An 18173-nucleotide genomic window follows, 5' to 3' on the forward strand; every position below is an offset into this window, starting at 1 on the left:
CTTTGAAATTAGTTCTTCTGTTGGTAAAAGAGAGAAAAATATGTTGTGTCTGTGCCGCTATTTCCTGATCTGTAAAATGGGTATGCCACCTCGGTACCTGATGGCACATGGTGAGAATTAATGCTTCTAACGGGCTTGGACACTGACTTTAAAAGCACTGCATAAATGTGTATGACACTGTACTACTTGGAGCCATCTTTACTCTGAATTGGCAATTCTAGTCATTTCCAACCACCTCCATTATGGAAGTTCTGTGACCATGTTGGTGAGATGAGTGTTCGCTGGTAAAGGTTTAAGCATGATGAATTCTAGCTGCCAGGATTAGCTGTCGGTTGAATGACCAGAATCTGACTTGGGCTGTTTCCTTTCTTCCCCTTCAGTTAGTTCGATGTCATGAGGAGCCATGGGTACGATTTATGATTTGTAGGGTTCCTAGCAAGCCTGGGGCCCCAGTCCATCCCCAAAACAGATGTGAGTGGAGTTGCTTTTCCTTCCAATCCGACAGCCAGAGGAGGAAGGACAGCCCCTGAACTGCAGACTGTGGATAACAGGGCTCCAAAAGAGAAGAAACTCCAAGTGGTCACTGGCTTGGCTTATTTAGGGCCAGTGCTGTTCTTGCCACACACAAGGAAGGGCTAAGGCAGTTTTGCATTGACTAGCTTGTTTACTGTAGTGTTTAAGTGACAGGGCTGGAGGAAGCTTGAATGTAAATTATGCTCAAAGTAGGTATTATGTTCTTCTCCCCAAGCCTGATCTCGCTGAGTGCTGAGACTTTGCAGTTTCCATGGCTTGCAAGAGAACCACTCCTGTGGGAACTCTTGAAAGTCTGTGAATGAAAAGAAGACAGACAAGGGCTTACAGAAGCCATGGAGTTGAAAATAGGGTGGGCATATTTGCAGTGGCAAGAGCCTATTTGACAGGCTAGCACCAAACCCGTAAGTTAGGGTGCATACATGATAACATTATTTCTTCTCTGTTCCCATGGAGCAAATTATTATTTGGTACATATCTCTAATCCAGTTCTTCAAAGGGATTGGTGGTCCTGTTTTTTTTGTTTGTTTGTTTGCCTGTTTTAAAGTCATCAGTCTCTTGGGAGCTCTGAATGTCTGCAGCTGGTGCTTGATGGCACCAGGGTCTTGCATATGTGAAGGAAGATGAGAGGAAAAGGGCCAGAGAGGAAGTCTTAGCTTAAGACAGAGTAAATCAGAGGAAATTAAAATGAAGAAATGGAATACGCAAGCAGAAACATGAGTTAATGCTTAAGTCTCTTGCTGATCACTACACTAAATCTTATTTGAATCCCTAAATCTAGTGCCAACAGAGGGAAAACTGGTGGCCTAGGAGCTAAATGAAGCAAAAAAACAAATCCTTTCCAGCATTCATAGCAGTGATTCTTTACAGATGGAGCAGGCGGTCCTCCACCGGTGCATTTGTAATCACATTCACTCAGCAATATCCTAGCCTTGCAACACCAAGCCAAAGCCACATTGATTTGCAAATTTATTTTTTATATACAAAATGCACACAAGTATATTCCTTGCGCTTCTGTCTCCTTTTGTTCATTGAATAGGGGTTTGGTTGAGTTTCACCATTAGTGAAAACACTGCAGTTGAGCAGCTGTGTCTTCATCCAGCGTCCTACATGGAAGCGGCAGCTGTGAACACTAGTACTGGCGTTAGGTCTCTGCAGGCTTTCCTTTTGTTTCTGGCTTCCATCAACTTCCTCTACCATGGAAAACTGGGCAATCGGTAGCTAAAAAGACAGCACTAGAATTTAAAATGTGGGCAGTTACCTTGGACAATGGGGGAGGACAAGTCATTTTAAATACACTTCCCGGTTCTGAATATAGGCAGCAACAGATACTGGAAAATCTGTTTTTCCCCTCCGCTCCCCTTCCTCCCTCCCGTGGTTGCTATAATCTGCTAATTCCAATTTTATTGCAGTGCATTTTATGGCACAATCGCCATGTAGTTATAGTCAGTTACACTCTGATATTACCAACACTGCTGGGGACGCGTATGCTTCTGGGATTCTCTAACTGTAATTTGAAAATGCAAGAAGGTATGCAACAATGTGGGATTTCTGTGATCTGGGTCTTTTCCTACACTGATTCCAGAAGGTTAGTTACAACCACAAATGCATAGTTATAGCTAAAAAAGCCTTCACTGAGATGTCCTCTGATCAACCCCCTACAGTAAGCTGTTGTGCATACCAGCCATCCCAGAGGTCACCAGCATGTTTTCAGGTAGTGCCATGTGAATCTTTAGGTATTTCCTGTCCATTTGTTTTTAGCTGGTTTTCCCTATTTTAGTCAGGCCTCATATCCATTACAGAGAAATTAATTAAAAATGTCAAAATAAATTTTTTAAACACTGCTCGCTACAATCTCTTGACCTTTACAAGCCAAAACGGTGGCTCATCGTTACTTATGTGACAGTTCCACAAATGGCTCTAGTGAAGGTAGCCATGGAGACTTAAACCAGCAAGTCACAGTCTTATTCATTGGGGTTCATAGATGCCATCTGGCCTGCTGAGAACTGCCAATACCTTGCATGTAATCAATGTAATTCAGAGCTCTGCAATCCAGGACCAGTCTTAAGCTCCTAGGTGATGTGGAAGCACTGGGGTCATGAGTTGATTCAGCTTCCATTCTTACTTGAGGAAGGGGAGCAGTTAGTCTCCTCTTCTCCTGGCCTGCTGCTGGAGTGGGAGATGGGGTCTCAGCCTACGAGTTGCATGGAGAAACGAGAGAATGGAACTTTTGCAGAGAAAGGAGGGAATGATGGAATTCTTGCAGCCATTCTCAATCAGCGCAGCCCCATTGTGTGAGCAGAGTTTGAATTCTGTAGAGCTATATGCATTTCTGAGTCTTGAGAGGATGTACTTCAAGAATACAGGCGAAAATGTTAGCTCATCAACAGTTGCCAACTGTCCTCCTCCCCTCTATGTAGGCTGCTCTTTAGAATCAGCAGTGTTATGCAATCACCACTTCCATAAGGGACCTTGAGACTGTGTATATTGTTTGAGCTGTTGTCTGGCTTGTGTATGTGGTGTTAATATGTCTCTTGCACAGTCCAATATGTGTTATTTTCAGCAACTCAAGAAGCTTTTGAATAAAAAAAAAAAGCAGGGGTGGTGTTTCATCAATAGTTGTAACTGATACTGTTTGTTCTCAGAGTTGGGGAACATTTTATGCTGGTCCTCAAACATCAGTGACTATGCTAAAGGGTTTTTTTCTCTCCTTTTCCTTTCTAGCATTAACAATAAGCTGCAGCAGCCCGAGGCAGCTGCTGGGGTGCTTGAGTATGCCATGAAGCACTTTGGGGAGCTGGTGAGTCTCTGTCTAGATGCTTGGCTCGTCCTGTTCCAAGGCGTCCCGATGTTTTCAGTGTTTCCCCTGTGGGTATACACCCGTTCTGTCATATTTCTTCTCTTCACTGTAAAATATCTTTAGCTCATGTCCCTGTAAATGTGACTGCTTCAATGTGCAATTTCAATTCCCTTCCTGTCCTAAATACTCATTTAGTGCTGCCACACCTTGTTAATCAGCTGTTGTGTTCCACTCCAAAGGTGGCTATATTTCAGTGGCAGGCAAAGTGATACCGTTTTGTTAAAACCTGCTTATAACATGCCAAGCACTTTGGAACTGTTAGGATGCAGCAGTATGTTTGTGAAAATGATTGATTGGGCTCAATGCAAGGGTAACTGGGTGAAATTGAATGGCCTGTATTATACAGGAAGTCAGACTAGATGATCTAATGATCCCTCTGGCCTTAAACTGTATGAATCTGTGAAATTCTTAGAGCAATGGAAGCCATGTGTAAGTCTCAAAGCTCCAGACCAAGGTAAATAATGTGATTGTAATATATTTATCAAAGGATAAGGCAAGCTCCAGAAAGTTACAACAACCTGGAAGGTTAGGCTGGTAACCTACTTGTCGTTGGGAACTATGGAATGTTTACAGGGAGAATTTCCTTGGCTGCTTCCCTACAAGTAAATCACTGTTTGAAGGGTGCTATGATAAAAGCATCACATTCACTTTTCCACATGTTTTATAACCAACATAGAGTCTTGCCTGTCGTGACTACTCTGAACAGTGCTGCTCACTCTTTCGTTGCTGAGGAGGGGGTGTGGGCAGGAGAACAGTCCTTCAGCTCTCATGAGTTGTGCTTTAAAGCATAATGAACCTCTGAAGAGCAGCCTGAGGTTCTCGCTCTCTCTGCTTGTCCTGACATGTTTTAATGAAATGCCAGAAGCGATGGAGTAGAAAACAGAGGCTATTTGCCAGGTTGACTGCAGACATGATTGTTCAGCACAGAGGGAGAGGAAGGGAGAGTTAGCTGCTGTCTAGTGTACTGAATTAGTGCAGTACAATCTCACTGTGAAGCTCTTGGAAAGAAATACTGGCCTATTCTGGCGCACTTTTTTTTTTTTTTAAATGCTCCTCATAAAAAGAACAGTGGGAGTATGCACGTCCCACAGAGAAGGGATTCACTCTCCTAGCCGCATTTACAGCATTCAAAGTTTTTTCACGGCTGTGGAAGTATAGGTGATTCAGGTGATGCTTGTGGGTGCGGGTGCTGTGGACTCAGCTGCCTGGCCAGGTACCAATGAAAGTACTTACCTAGGCAAAGGCAGCAGAGGAAACCCCCTTCTGAACTAATCCCCCAAGTCTCTGTAGGTGAGCTTGATCTAATGGCTAAATTCAAGACTGCTAACCTACAGGGTGGGGGCTAAAGCCAAAATGGTCAAGCTTGTGTGCCTAAAATTAGGCACTTAAATCCACACGTAGGCACCTACATAAATGACTTGACTTTTAGAAGAACTCATCTTTCAGACTCCTTCCTCTGTACCAGATCAGAATGGGTGGAGGGGAGATTCCTGAATGCAAGTGAAGTGGAGAGAGAGAGAGAGAGTGTGTGTGTGTGTGTGAGTCAAAGTGACTGACTGATTGAGCTGCCATTTTGAAGGGCCATTACCAAGAGGTACCATTGACATCTGTGGGAATTGTGGATACTCAGGAACTCTGAGTAACAAGCCATTTTATTTGGATGTCTGTTCCTTTGACGGAATGGAGATAGATAGATATATTATTGTTGTTCCTATTGTTACATTTTTGGTAGGCACTCAGCTACTGCAGTGGCAGGGCCCCATATGTACCTAGATAGATTTTAATAAGGGTTGTATCTCTAACCCTCCCATCACGCAAGTGAGCACTAGAGCTTACCCGATAGCTGGTACATCTTGGTAATGGCCCTTCAAAATGGCAGCTCAATCAGTCAGTTTGACTGATACACACACACACACACACACACACACACACACACACTCCTCTTCACTTGCATTCAGGAATCTCCCCTCCACCCATTCTGATCTGGTACAGAGGAAGGAGTCTGAAAGGCAACTTTCTTGACAAAGGGGAGGTGCAGCAGAAATGCAATGGACAATGTTCCCTTTTTAAACAGGACCTTCTAGTGGGGACCATTGGGAATGTGGATACAGGTCAGGTGTAAGCACAGCAGTGATGGGATTGATTCAGGTCGAACGCTATGTAAAGTTTGGCCCTAGATTGGAAAAGGGGCCCTGTATAGGAAGAGAACTGATTTTAGAATGTCCCAACAGCTGTTGTTGCTTCCTGAAGTATCTGCTTTGTGGAGGGTGCAGAGTCACAGAATCACAGATTATTAGGGTTGGAAGGGACCTCAGGAGATCATCTAGTCCAACCCTCTGCTCAAAGCAGGACCAATCCCCACTTTCCTAAATGGCCCCCTCAAGGATTGAACTCACAACCCTGGGTTTAGCAGGCCAATGCTCAAACCACTGAGCTATACCTCCCCCTCAGGTTGCCTCATTCTATTATGTCATTGTAGCCGAAATCTCTAGAAAGAATTGAGTGGGCCTGAGTGCTCAAGATTAGGGGTGGGAGAGAGTGAAGAGGACATTTCAGATGAGCTCACTTTAAACATATAAATCTAGAGAAAAGGTTCCCTCTTGCTCTTTAATGGGTTTTGAAGCAGTCGGTTGCGAGCTGCAGACCCACAGTGAACTAGGGCAAGGCACAGTCATTAGTGTCTCACGTGGAGGGCACTGAAGTGCAGTGTCTAGTTTATCCTACCAACAGCCCACATGGATGTAAAAAAAAATAAAATAAAATAAAATCAATTTTTGGCGTATGCCAGAACAAGAGCTGCCAAGGGCTGAGCAGAAAAGAACATTGGCAGGGAATCCGGTGTGGAAATAATCACAAGGAATTCAAAGCAGACTTCTATTTCCTGAAAATTAAAATCCATAAAGAAACAAGAGGTTGAAGAAAGGTTTGTGCAGTAGATAATGATCACCAGTTGGTTTATTTCTACAGCCTGTGCTGCATACCACAATCTTTCCCCTTAAGGTAGGGGTTAGGACCAGACCATCACTCAAGAATCTTCCCCAGCACCAACTCATTCTGCACAGTTGTAGATTTTGTGGTTAGCTGTCTCATTCTTGTACAGTGCTGCTCTTCTTGCTTAAATTCATCCATGCGGAATAATGACAGATGGGTATCTTTGAGGTATAGATCCCCTCTGCCCACTCCCCAAACTATTCATATTAGTATTCAGTAGAAATCAATGGGATGAAAATCTGGAATTCATCCCTGTGACATACCTAATGCATTTAGCTCCTGTCTTGCATGTTTGTCAGGTATACAGGATTACAGCTTTCTCACTAGCACAAAGTGAGCTTCCATCTGTCAGAGCAGAGTTTGTGCTGATATTCAACATGGACAAAAGGCTGGGTGTAACGAGCAGAACTGGAGAAACAACTAATTCGACTTCTCTGAGAATTAGCAATCTTGAATCTTTAAGGGCAGAGGAAACATTTTAAGTTGGAACCTGCAAACCAGAGACTGAATGTCTTTGGTGGTCTTGTTAGGAATTCTCTGTAAGCACTTTAACCACCCACAGACATGCCTATTTAGATCCCTGCGGCTAGGTTTGCTGATAAATATCCTGTATCCAGTTCCTCCTGGTACTGTTAGCAAATCTGGGCTAGCCACAGTGAGATAGTGGATGTGCAGACATCATAGTGGGCTCCTGTGTATGCAAAATTCTCAGCTATCTGGGACTGCTGCTGCTGAGTATATATTCAGTATCTGCACTTCTTGCCTTTTCCCAGCAAGTAAGAAATTGGATCTCAATTTACCAACCGCAATAAACATAATGGCACGTAATTTCAATTATGTATGTAAAAGAGGTTCAGTCCAACTAACTGGGAGATGGAAACTCTCCTGTATAATCATGCATCTAAATCAGTGATACTCAGACCTCAGTGGTTCAGGAGCCAAATTGGCGATCAACATTACCCAAAAGAGCCCTGTTCCAGAAAAAGCTACAGTAGCTGTCATCGGAGGGGGGCGGGTGAGAGAGAGAGCACTGTTTCTTCTTCTTATCTATCGCCACCCTACAGGAAATCCAAGCTACCTGGTATGAGAAGCTCCATGAGTGGGAGGATGCCCTTGTGGCCTATGACAAGAAGATGGACACAAACAAGGATGATCCCGAGCTGATGCTGGGACGTATGCGTTGCCTGGAAGCACTCGGAGAATGGTAAGAGGAGAATTGAGAATCCAGAAAAGTCTATTGAGCTCAAACAGTTTTTCCTGTTTCAGTTGATATCAGACCCAGCCTCCTCCTGTTTTGCTATTTCTCTGTTTCATTTTGCTCCAGAAATGTGGCAAGTTATTTCTGAAATCTGCTTACTATCTGCCTGGTGAATTATGCCATTCGTGCTACCCATCAGGTGAATTCCTTGAATTACCATTTATTTGTACTTTCCTAACATTTAGAAGATATCAAGTTGCTGCTCACCCTACACATCAAGGCAGCACCTTGTTGCAAGTGTTGGACATCCCTGTCTGAGCCTTTTAGGGTGGAGCCATCTGATAAGCAAAGTTCCACCTGAAAGGGGACGTGCAGCTGATCAGTTCTGTTCCGCTTTTAGTAGTGAGAGATAATATTAATAGAGAGAAGTTCTGGGAACACATAAGTAGGCAGCATGGTTCAAAACTACCACCAAAAAATGAGATCCTCCCATGATGACTCATTTAGCTTTACTTGACCTATTCAGCGTTATTCACATGCCTGTCTGGAATGCGTGGACTTTTTTGTGCAAGTGTCAACAATGTTGCCTACTTCCCGGTAGCAATCTGAATGAGAATATGCCAGATAAATCCTTCATTTTAAACCCCTTTCACCAAGTCTGCTGCAGATGTCTGAGTTTCTTATCTTGACTGTTGTTAGCATTTTATTAGTTTTTGTCTCTTTTGGCATTCGCTGATGGAAACCACATGACGTCCATGTCTTTGGCACATAGATCATGACATCGGAGTTTGTTTCCACCAGGGAGAGACCCATTAATGATTTAGAACTTGCAGATTGTGGTGTTCCCCATGCTCACCTTGAATCAAGAGGCTAATAAGAGAAGACAGGTCCTGTTCACTGTAGTGTGCAGTTCTGCCTCCAGGCACAGCAAATATGTGCACATCTTGCCTCTCTGTTGAGCTTCTCATGTCACTGGGCCTGTGTGCTGATGGGTCCTGACAGGCACCCTATGTGACGGCACACAGGAAGAAGATTCCTCTCCATTGAGGGCATGGTACTGCTGCATAAACTGAGCTGCCTGGAAACTGGGCTGGGCTGCCCGAAAAGTCCAAAATCCAAACAGCATTTTTCTACCTCCTCCTGCTTCCTGAGTTTTTGCAGCAGGAAGAATGGAGCTTCCCGGTGGACAGTCTCTTATTTGTCCTTGCAAGGAGTAGGCAGTTCCCACCAAGGGTTGATGGGATTTCTCCCTCCTGTAGAAATCATCCTTTCTGATTAATCATCTGCTTCCCTACATTTGGGAGAGATTTATTATGAAATATTTTGTTTTTCTATAGGAGCTATAAACCCCTGTGTCTGTTGGCATATTCTGCAGGAAGGGAGGTAATCCCAGCGTTCTGACTTGCATTCAACCCTTTCCTAATGTACAAGAGACCAACCCTCTGTCCAGATAATGTTTGATATGTGTACTGGATGTCCTGACAGCACAGGAAATGCCCTGCAGCCTATTTGATATGCAGGCCGTGTTACTGGAATCCCAGCCATTCTGTGCTATGGTTACATTTCACATGGCTGCTTCAGTAATGCTCCCCTTACTGTTGCTGTTTTGGCAAGGGGGTGCGGGAAGGAAGTCAGATCCAATATTTGAAGACTTTAGTGCTGGAGAGAGATGGGAGGAAACAGTGTTCCTGGAGAGGATGTAAGAGGAAGAGCCAGGTCATTCCATGATCTAGGTCTCCGGAATCAAAAATGATTCTTTCCTGTGTAACTGGCTACATTGAAGCAAGATGCAGAGAGATATTGCAACACCTCCACAGTTGGTAGTTTTTTAGTATCAGATAAAAGTCTAGAGAAGTTGAGGCACGTCATGTGATTGCCTTTGGCTGTCTGAGTTTAACAGCTCACTGCTTTGTTGTATTTCCTTACCAAAGAACAGTGTGTTCCTGTTCACAATTTAGAACAGCTCCTAATGCCCATCTTCTTCTTTCCTGGCTGTACACTTCTGGTTCTGTTTCGTAAGATTTCTCCTAAACAGTGCAGCTTGCAGCTAAGTTTCTTTTAACTTCACAAGGTCTGCTGGGAAGGAAGCAGCAGGGCACTATTTCTGCATCAAAGAGGGAGCTTTTATCCTTCTTCTCCTGATAGGGCTTCCTTTAGAGAGACTCCAGCAGATGGAGCAGGGAAGAGACCAAGGAGTTTGGAGGGCTAATCTTCCAAATGGATACTATATATCATGTCTCTCCATAGCCATCTTCTTTCCTACCTAGACATGTGACCGTAGCCATCTATCTGAGGGATACACACAAAGCTGATCTGCAGGACAAGAGGTGGTCTAAGGACTTAGCAACAACCTGGGGATGTTTGGGGTTGTTGTTTTTTTTTGTTGAAATAAAATAATTAACACAGTAGGGAGCATTTTTCTGCCTTTCTTGATGTCAGATATTTGTGATAAATGAACCTATGCAGGATAGACACCAACTCCAGAACTCAGATGGAAAGTTGAAATTGAATTGACTCTTTCTGTATCTGACTTGAAATGTAAATATAGCTGTAGCTTATACATTTACATCTTTAAAAGCAAAACCCTGCATCAGTACAACACTAAGGTCTGAATCTGAATGCAGTCAGAATCCAGAAGTTAATGGTCTTATGGCAAAGAAAAAAGTAAACAGACTTTTTTCCTGTGGCAAAATATCCAGGAGTTGGTTTCACAAGGTTGGCAGCGTATGCCACTGCAGAATTACTAGGGTGACCAGACAGCAAATGTGAAAAATTGGGATGGGGTGGGGGGTAATAGGAGCCTATATAAGAAAAAGACCCAAAAATCAGGACCGTCCCTATAAAATCGGGACATCTGGTCACCTTAAGAATTATGCTCCTAATTACCTGAAAAGAATGCTCCCGTATCCATGAATGAAGTTAGCGCTCTCTCTACATAAAACGCACTTATGTCGCTATCAAACAAAGTAAATATTTCATATAACCCAGCAGTGCCACAGTCGTGCGGCCACCTCCTTCCCACTGACTATAATGTCACAATCCCAAGGTTGAGAATTTAGTGCCTTAGTCAACTTGAGCTGCTGTCTGTCTTCTGGTGTAGTGCTGAACTATTTGTGCTGCTTGTTTCTGCTTGACAGTAACTCACGGTTCCTCTGGAATTGATGCTGCACCATGCTGTCGTTCTCAGCATGCTGTGCAGTGAACGTTTGAAAGTGCAGCCAAGGCAGGCCTAGCCGCTTGTCTCCTGGTATAATTATGTCTGCAAGAGCCACGCTTTTGTATTAGCTCATATTGGATACTGATTCACTGCTGCTGCTGTTTTTTCCTGGACCATTAAGCTGTCAGTATGACTGTCTTGCCTGTGGCAACTCATCCATTTTTTGTGTTGACTGATTCATCTTCCTCACTAGGACTAGGGACTAGCAATGAGAAGGCAAGTTGGTCTCCCTCATAGTTAACAGCTGCTTTACTACTACAGACTTTCCAGGCTGAGAAATACTGAACTTGCAACACCCAGAATAATTGGTGTGATCAACAACACATCCAAGGTCGATGAAAGCATCTTGGAGGTTCCCATCTACTAGAGGTGAAGATTAGAGAGTCCCCTTTAAGAACCCATCGAGACAAGTCCTCATCCTTATTTGCTGTAACTGTGATTGGGTAGCTGCACTTTTTGAAGCATGCGAACCCCATAGTGTGTTTATCCAAAGTGTGTTTAACAAAGCTGGGAGGCAGGAACTGGGCAGAACCCATTCATCATAGGTGTCCTTTTTACTGAGGTTTCCAAAGAAGTGCTAAATGTACATTATTTTAAGCAGGTGGGTTATGAATTCTGGATTTAATGTAATACCCTGTTCTAGGATGAAACTGGCAGCTCCATTTTTTTAAAATAATTTTTCACTGGTTTAGATTAGATGTTCTTGAGCTGTTCTGAGGCTAAATAACTCCTCATTGATCAAACCACATTAAGTCTGTGGACTTGCCAAAAGGGAAGCGGTAAACCCACTTCTTCTCTATGTAAAAGAGGATTGATGGGGTAGGCCAGTTAGAACTCTAGGTGTAAGATTGTTCTTATTCCCTAGAAGCTTTTAAAACATTTTAAAAACTGAACTGTCAGCGTGATCCCAGAACAGGGTATTACATTAAATCCAGAAAACATGACCCGCCTGCTTAAAACAAGGGGCATTTTTAGAACTTCTCTGAAACCTCAGTACAAGGGACACCTTGGAGGGTGGCTGTCTCACAAAGCAAACCCCATTGAGGAGGTTTTCACTAACCTGAAACTATGAATTATTCCTCCCAGGGGGCAGCTTCATCAGCAGTGCTGTGAAAAGTGGACGCTGGTAAACGATGAAACTCAAGCCAAGATGGCTAGGATGGCTGCTGCTGCTGCTTGGGGCTTAGGTAATGTACACCTTCCAGCTGTGCTTGAGAGATGGTGTAAGATAGCAATTCAGGAATGAGTTCAGGGGTGTAATTTACATCTTTTATGAAGTCTGAATCACAAAATAAGAGAAAACATATAGAGCGGGGGCAAGCTTATTAATAGGGTTACATGAAATAATAAAAACGAGGAGTCCTTATGGCACCTTAGAGACTAACACATTTATTTGGGCATAAGCTTTCGTGGGCTAGAACCCACTTCATCAGATGCATATGAATAATGAAGGTCATTTAATGTTCAGGCCCACAACGAAACCTTCTATGCAAAAGCTGCCAATGCACTCTTAGGTAATGAAGAGGTACCTTTTGAGGGCGGAATAATAATAAACAGATGAATTAATATAGTACCCTTTGACCTCTGCTGACTCTAACACGGTTCAAAAAAGAACTAGATAAATTCATGGAGGATAGGTCCATCAATGGTGCTTAGCCAGGATGGGCAGGGATCATGTCCCTAGCCTCTGTTTGCAAGAAACTGGGAATGAGCAACAGGCGATGGATCACTTGATGATTGCCTGTTCTGTTCATTCCCTCTGGAGCACCTGTCAGAAGACAGGCTACTGAGTCTGACCCAGTATGGCCATTCTTATGTTCTTAGGTTTGTAAGTGCCAAATCTAATGTAGTTTGTACATGAAATGAGCATGATGTGATTTCACTAGTTTTTCTGTTGTTCACAAACTGCAAAGCCATCCATTCCTTAACTATTTTGACAGGATGTTATCGCACGAGAAGCCCCTGAGTGGAACAGTTCCGTAAATAGGTCCTGTTTGAGATGCGTCAGTGGAAAGAGGTGGGGATAGCTTGCATAGCACATGCCTGCTGTCTGCCTAGCTCCATCCAATGAGAGTAATCTTCGTCTTTTGTGAAACCCCAAAATGCAGCCTGAGGTTCCCGAAAATATTTCCTCTGCAAGAGCCCAGTGTTAATGTTGCAACTGTTTTATCACAAAGAATACGAGAACTTTGCCTACCAAAATGAGACCTTGCCTTATAAAACCACCCACGTTAGTTTGCTGAACCTGTTAATGAAGTCGGTTGTCCCTTCTGAAGACAGATTACTGTAGTGCTTGCTTTGATGTTGGTGTTTTCACTGAGAGAGAAGTGAAAAATTATCCATTTGAAGCAACTGCACTACTTGATGCCCGTATAGAAAAATACATGGAGCATTGTGCCACAAATGGGTCCTCTATTTCATTAATGCGAAGCCCCTAAAGCAGTCATACCTCTAGCTCTCAACATAAATACTGCCTTCGTGGAAGAGCCTGGTGGCCCATCTAATCCAGTGGCCTGTCTCCAGTTGTAACCAATGCCAGATGCTTCGGAGGAAGTCTTAGAATCCCTGTGATATCTCTGTTTGTGTAATGCTACACAGTGGGAGAAATAGCTTCTGATCAATTCATTCCTTGAAGCGTAGCTGATAGCTCTTGTAATTTTTCCTTGTTGGTATAATGTAGATGGTACTCTTATTCATATACATGAATACATTAAAAAGTTTGCTAGGCTGATCCACAGTATCCTGGAGTAGCAGATTCCTCAGATTAATTGCATGGTGCAGTAAAAAAATCCTTTTAATCTTTTAGATTTGTTACCTTTTTAATTTCCTGAACTATTTTTTTCTGGTGTTATGGGCTAGGGTAGAGAAGAGTGCCCACCTGGCCTGCTCTGTGCCACTCATTGGAGTAGAATCCTCTTCATCTATATAAAAGGGGAACATCAAGTTTTCAATGCAAATGCTACGTGGGGGTAGAGGAAATATAAGTGAGTTTTGGATAATGTGGGATTTCAGATAACAGGTTTTTCTGTAATTCTTTCAGCCATCCCAAGGCAGCTTCTTTTAAAGAGCAGTATATGAAACCTCACATGGTGCTTTTGGACTCTAAATAAGTCATTTGGCCGGGATCCAATAGCACTGTGAATCTAACCACTGTAGTCCATGCTTAACACTGGAGTCTAGTTCTAGCACTGTGTCAGAGAGGGCTATGGCATCAGCCAGTGTGTCCGTGTCTCTGCAGGCCAGTGGGATAGCATGGAGGAATATACTTGCATGATCCCAAGGGACACCCATGACGGTGCCTTCTACAGGGCTGTGCTGGCACTGCATCAAGACCTCTTCTCATTGGCTCAACAAGTGAGTATCTTCCTTCGTGACTTTGCTTCTATAAATAAAGGATTGTGTGTCCTTCCATGCAGCAATGGAGCCGGTTTGAAAGCGGTTAGTCATAACTCATGAAACTGCTAATAACGTCTCTCAAATTGAAACTCTTATCCCTCACGGCTCAGTTTGTTGTGTGTTTCCATGAATACCGCACTCGCTGTGTAGAGACACGTTAGCCCAAGAGTTGTCTTAGTTGTACTCAGGTTTCTGTTCTATTGTGTCCTCTTGGCGGGTGGAGGGAAGTCATGGGACACATCCTGTCTGGGAAATTATTCTGCAAAAGACAGCATTCAGTGAAGGGCACTGATGGCTAGAGACATGAATAACAGTATCTCCTTGTCAGTCTGTGCATTCTTGGGTTTGCCAAGTCTTTTCAGAGTAATGTTAATGAATGCCAGATGCTGCAACTGATGCATACTTTTTGGTTTAGGTGCATGGCCCATCTTTACCTTCTGGTGCATCTCCTGTACCCAATCTTCCTTGCAGCAGTGAGGAGTCTGTGTAATCCCGAGGGTACATCTACACTGCAATATGAGGTGGGACTGCAGCAAGTGGAGACATACATAATCTAGTTTTGACCTAGCTAGGTCCAATAACAATACCAGTGAAACTGGCAGCACGACCTGGGTGGGGTTAAACAACCCATTCTGCCACCGTGCTGCTGTGACTTCTCTGCTATTATTGTTTGAGCTAGTTAGATCAAAGCTAGCTTGGCTATGTCTACACATCCTGCAGCCGCAACTCTGATTGTAGCATAGCTGTATCCTTAGAGACTAGGCATAAAGGGAAGGAAAGAGTCTGCTGAATAGAGCCCTGTTGGTCTGAGTGCATCTTTGTCTGACATAATTCACGGGGAACGTCATCCCTTTGCAGGTGTGAAACATGTCGATTACTTTTGTAGGATTTCTCAGAATTCTGTGCTGACTTGCAGAATTAGATAAAGGAGTGATCCAGTCTGCCCTGGTAGAACACGTGCATATCTTGAGTGATAGGCACAAGAAAATGAGCTGAGTGTTAATGGACTAGGGTTTGTAATTAACCTTTAACATTTTGAAAGGGGAAAGTTACAGATGAGAGATTATATAATGAATGGCACCAGAGCAGGACCTTGTTTCATGCATTCAGAGTGTCTTATTTGTACTGCGAGACATGGGGTTTGCAGGGTCTATAATAGTTGTAAGAAGTTACGGGGGCATGTAAAACTGTGAAATCCATCTAAGGTCATATCTACACTTGCACTTATGTCAACAAAACTTTTGTTGCTCAGGAGTGCGAAAAAACCACCTCCCTGAGTGAGACAAGTTTTGCTGCCATAAGCACTTGTATGCACATTGCTGTCGGCAGGAGATGTTCTCCCAACATAGCTACTGCCGCTTGTTGAGCTGGCTTTATGGTGTCACTGGGAGAGCTCTCTCCTGTCAGCAGAATGTGGCTACACAAGTGTTGTTACGGTGGTACAGCTGTGCCACTGTAAGCTTGTAAATGTAGACGTGGCCTTAGTAACTGCGTGTTATCAAAGAGCCAAAGCTCCTGAGGCTTTTCTGTAACTGGTTGTTTCACAGTTATTACCAAAATGCCAACTCCTCCGTCCCTTACTCAGTGTTACAGTTGGGCTTTGCAAGGACGCTGGGCTCAAAGCACGGCAAACATTGGTGACACAATCTATGTATGAGGGACTTTAGCAAATCCAGACTTCCATGGATAGGACCCACGTTTAGACTATAAATGCAAGTCCCAATTTTTTCCCCATGCTCACCATTGCATTCTCCAGTTTTCTGTTAGTTTCCATTTTAGAGCTAATTCTCCCTATAGGTGACTCTCCTTTTCTGGTGCCTGGCGGAGTTCGGGGTGGCTCCAACCTCCCTTGTGGGAGAATTGAGAGTGGACAGTTGAGTGTTAGTGTGAACTGTCACTGTCTTTGGACAAGGCACAACACTGAAATCTCAACTTGTGTTTCAGTGCATTGACAAGGCCAGAGACCTGCTAGACGCTGAGCTGACAGCCATGGCAGGAGAGAGTTACAGTCGGGCCTATGGGGTGAGTATCTGACCTGCAGCCTCCATGTTAGTTTAGGTTATTTATACCTAACTATATTTGTATGTCAAACATAAAGGCCTGTGCAGGCCACATGGACCCACAAACTAAGTGGCTTTTGTATGTGGGGATTGTGGCTTTTTAGAAAAGGGTCTGAATCCGTTGCAAAGCAGAGTGAGCAAAATGTGTCTGACTCAGTACCCCACTGCCAACCCTTACCTCTGCTCCGGTCAAGTTTTGTGGTTAGTCCGGTCTCCGTGGGGAAAAGCTCAGCTTTCACTTCTTCATACCCCAGTGGAAAGTCATCCTTAAGATCAGAGTTTAGAAGCATTGTGTGGGAGGCTAAGGCTCAAGTGAAGATGGAGATGAAATTCCCTGCGGTTCCCTTCACAAATCAGAATTGGGGGTTTTGTTGCAGCAGTTTGAGGAAACCTAGAAGACAGTGGATTATCAAGATACCTGAAAGGCAACTGCCTGTTTTTTCCCTTTTGGTCAGTAGATAAACCCACGGTTTTGAGGCCAAGCGCTGATCTTTAGTCATGGACTCACTGTGCATTGATTGGGATGGAATGTGATTGTTTCATTCAGGCTATGGTATCCTGCCAGATGCTATCAGAGCTGGAAGAAGTTATCCAATATAAACTTGTTCCAGAACGACGCGAGATCATCCGCCAGATATGGTGGGAGCGACTGCAGGTAAATCTGCTATAAACCTCTGTATACCTTCTGCCAGTGGCATGGACGTGCCTGCAGTGCGCACTCACAGCTCCCATTGATGTCTGTTAGAGTTGTGAGTGCTCAGTGCTTCTGACAGTCAGGCCCTGTCTCCGTCCCTCCTCCCCCATTGGAGCGTGCACAACAACCTGCTTTCTCTCTTCTTTACAGAAGTGTCTTACGCAAGTTCTCAACATGTATTTAATGCCTGTGGTCCACCCCAATGGCGTACGTGCTCATTTTAAAGCCTAACACAGGATCTTTCAAATTTGCCTACTCCAAAGCAGGTTCTAAAGAGATCTGAGTGCAGTAGAGGTTTTAGTGAAACCTGCAGGGCCACTTGTCCAAATGTTCTGTCTAGCTTGTGGGTGCGAGGGAACTACACTTCTCAGCTCCTCTTCTTTCATTTGCATGTCTGCATGTTAAATATAAATGAATATTCATGATGGAATGATTGGAATGAGTAATACTGAAAAACAGGACGCTGCATCAGTGTGCAAAGAGTCATAGAAATGTCCTGTATGTAGTGGTGTTGCAGCCATGTTGGTCGCAGTATATTAGATAGACAAGGTGAATGAGGTAATATCCATTGCTGGGTTATTACCTCACTCACCTTGTCTCTCTAATAGAAATTTCCTAGCATTTTAGGTCACCTTATAGTGTCTTAATAATAATTATAAAACGCCTGTTAGATGATTTGGTGGAAGGTTGATTTGAGCATTAGGGAGGGCTGCATGGAACAGGCTTTTCTGTCTAATTTGCATGCACCCAGTTTTGAAAAGTCAGGGGGTACTTAGCTATTTAATCAGAGATGAGACAACCTTCTTTTTTCCCTTCGTATGAGATTTTCCCTTCAAGATCACGTGCTGATTGAGCATTTGACTTGCCTGCAAAGAAGCAGATTTATGTTGCTGCTTCCAGATAGAATCCCTTGCTGTCACCTTATCCACCCCACCTGGGCGGTGCAAGATTGTTCCCCTACTATTCTCCATTGATTTGTCCTATCCACTTTTTTAAGTGCCCCATGCAATGGAGCTTTCACCAATTCCACTGGAAAGCTAATGCATCTTTTGCCTAGAGAGCATAAGCCCAAGACACGTCTCAGGGCTTTAGACCACCTAAATATTTTGAGCGGGTATCCTTTCTGGAGGGAGCTTTTCTGTGAGAGGGATGGCCTGTACATGAAGTAACATATGCAGTGCCTTCTAGCACTGTCCAGAGAGGCGTTCCTTGCAGGGCGGGAAATT

At 43.8% G+C, this 18173-nt stretch overlaps 1 protein-coding gene across 6 annotated transcripts in view; it reads left to right on the plus strand.

Moving 5' to 3' along the window:
* MTOR (mechanistic target of rapamycin kinase) overlaps positions 1-18173 on the plus strand; it is a 105095-nt gene that overhangs the window by 57463 nt on the left and 29459 nt on the right. For all 6 annotated transcript variants that reach the window (XM_030537233.1, XM_030537235.1, XM_030537234.1 and 3 more), the window contains 6 exons: positions 3256-3331; positions 7447-7586; positions 11884-11984; positions 14036-14151; positions 16138-16215; positions 16801-16908. In XM_030537233.1, the coding sequence (XP_030393093.1) occupies positions 3256-3331; positions 7447-7586; positions 11884-11984; positions 14036-14151; positions 16138-16215; positions 16801-16908 (619 nt within the window). The remainder of the gene's footprint in view (positions 1-3255; positions 3332-7446; positions 7587-11883; positions 11985-14035; positions 14152-16137; positions 16216-16800; positions 16909-18173) is intronic.

The sequence above is a fragment of the Gopherus evgoodei genome, chromosome 18 (genome assembly GCF_007399415.2).
Source record: "Gopherus evgoodei ecotype Sinaloan lineage chromosome 18, rGopEvg1_v1.p, whole genome shotgun sequence".
NCBI classification, from domain to species: domain Eukaryota; kingdom Metazoa; phylum Chordata; order Testudines; family Testudinidae; genus Gopherus; species Gopherus evgoodei.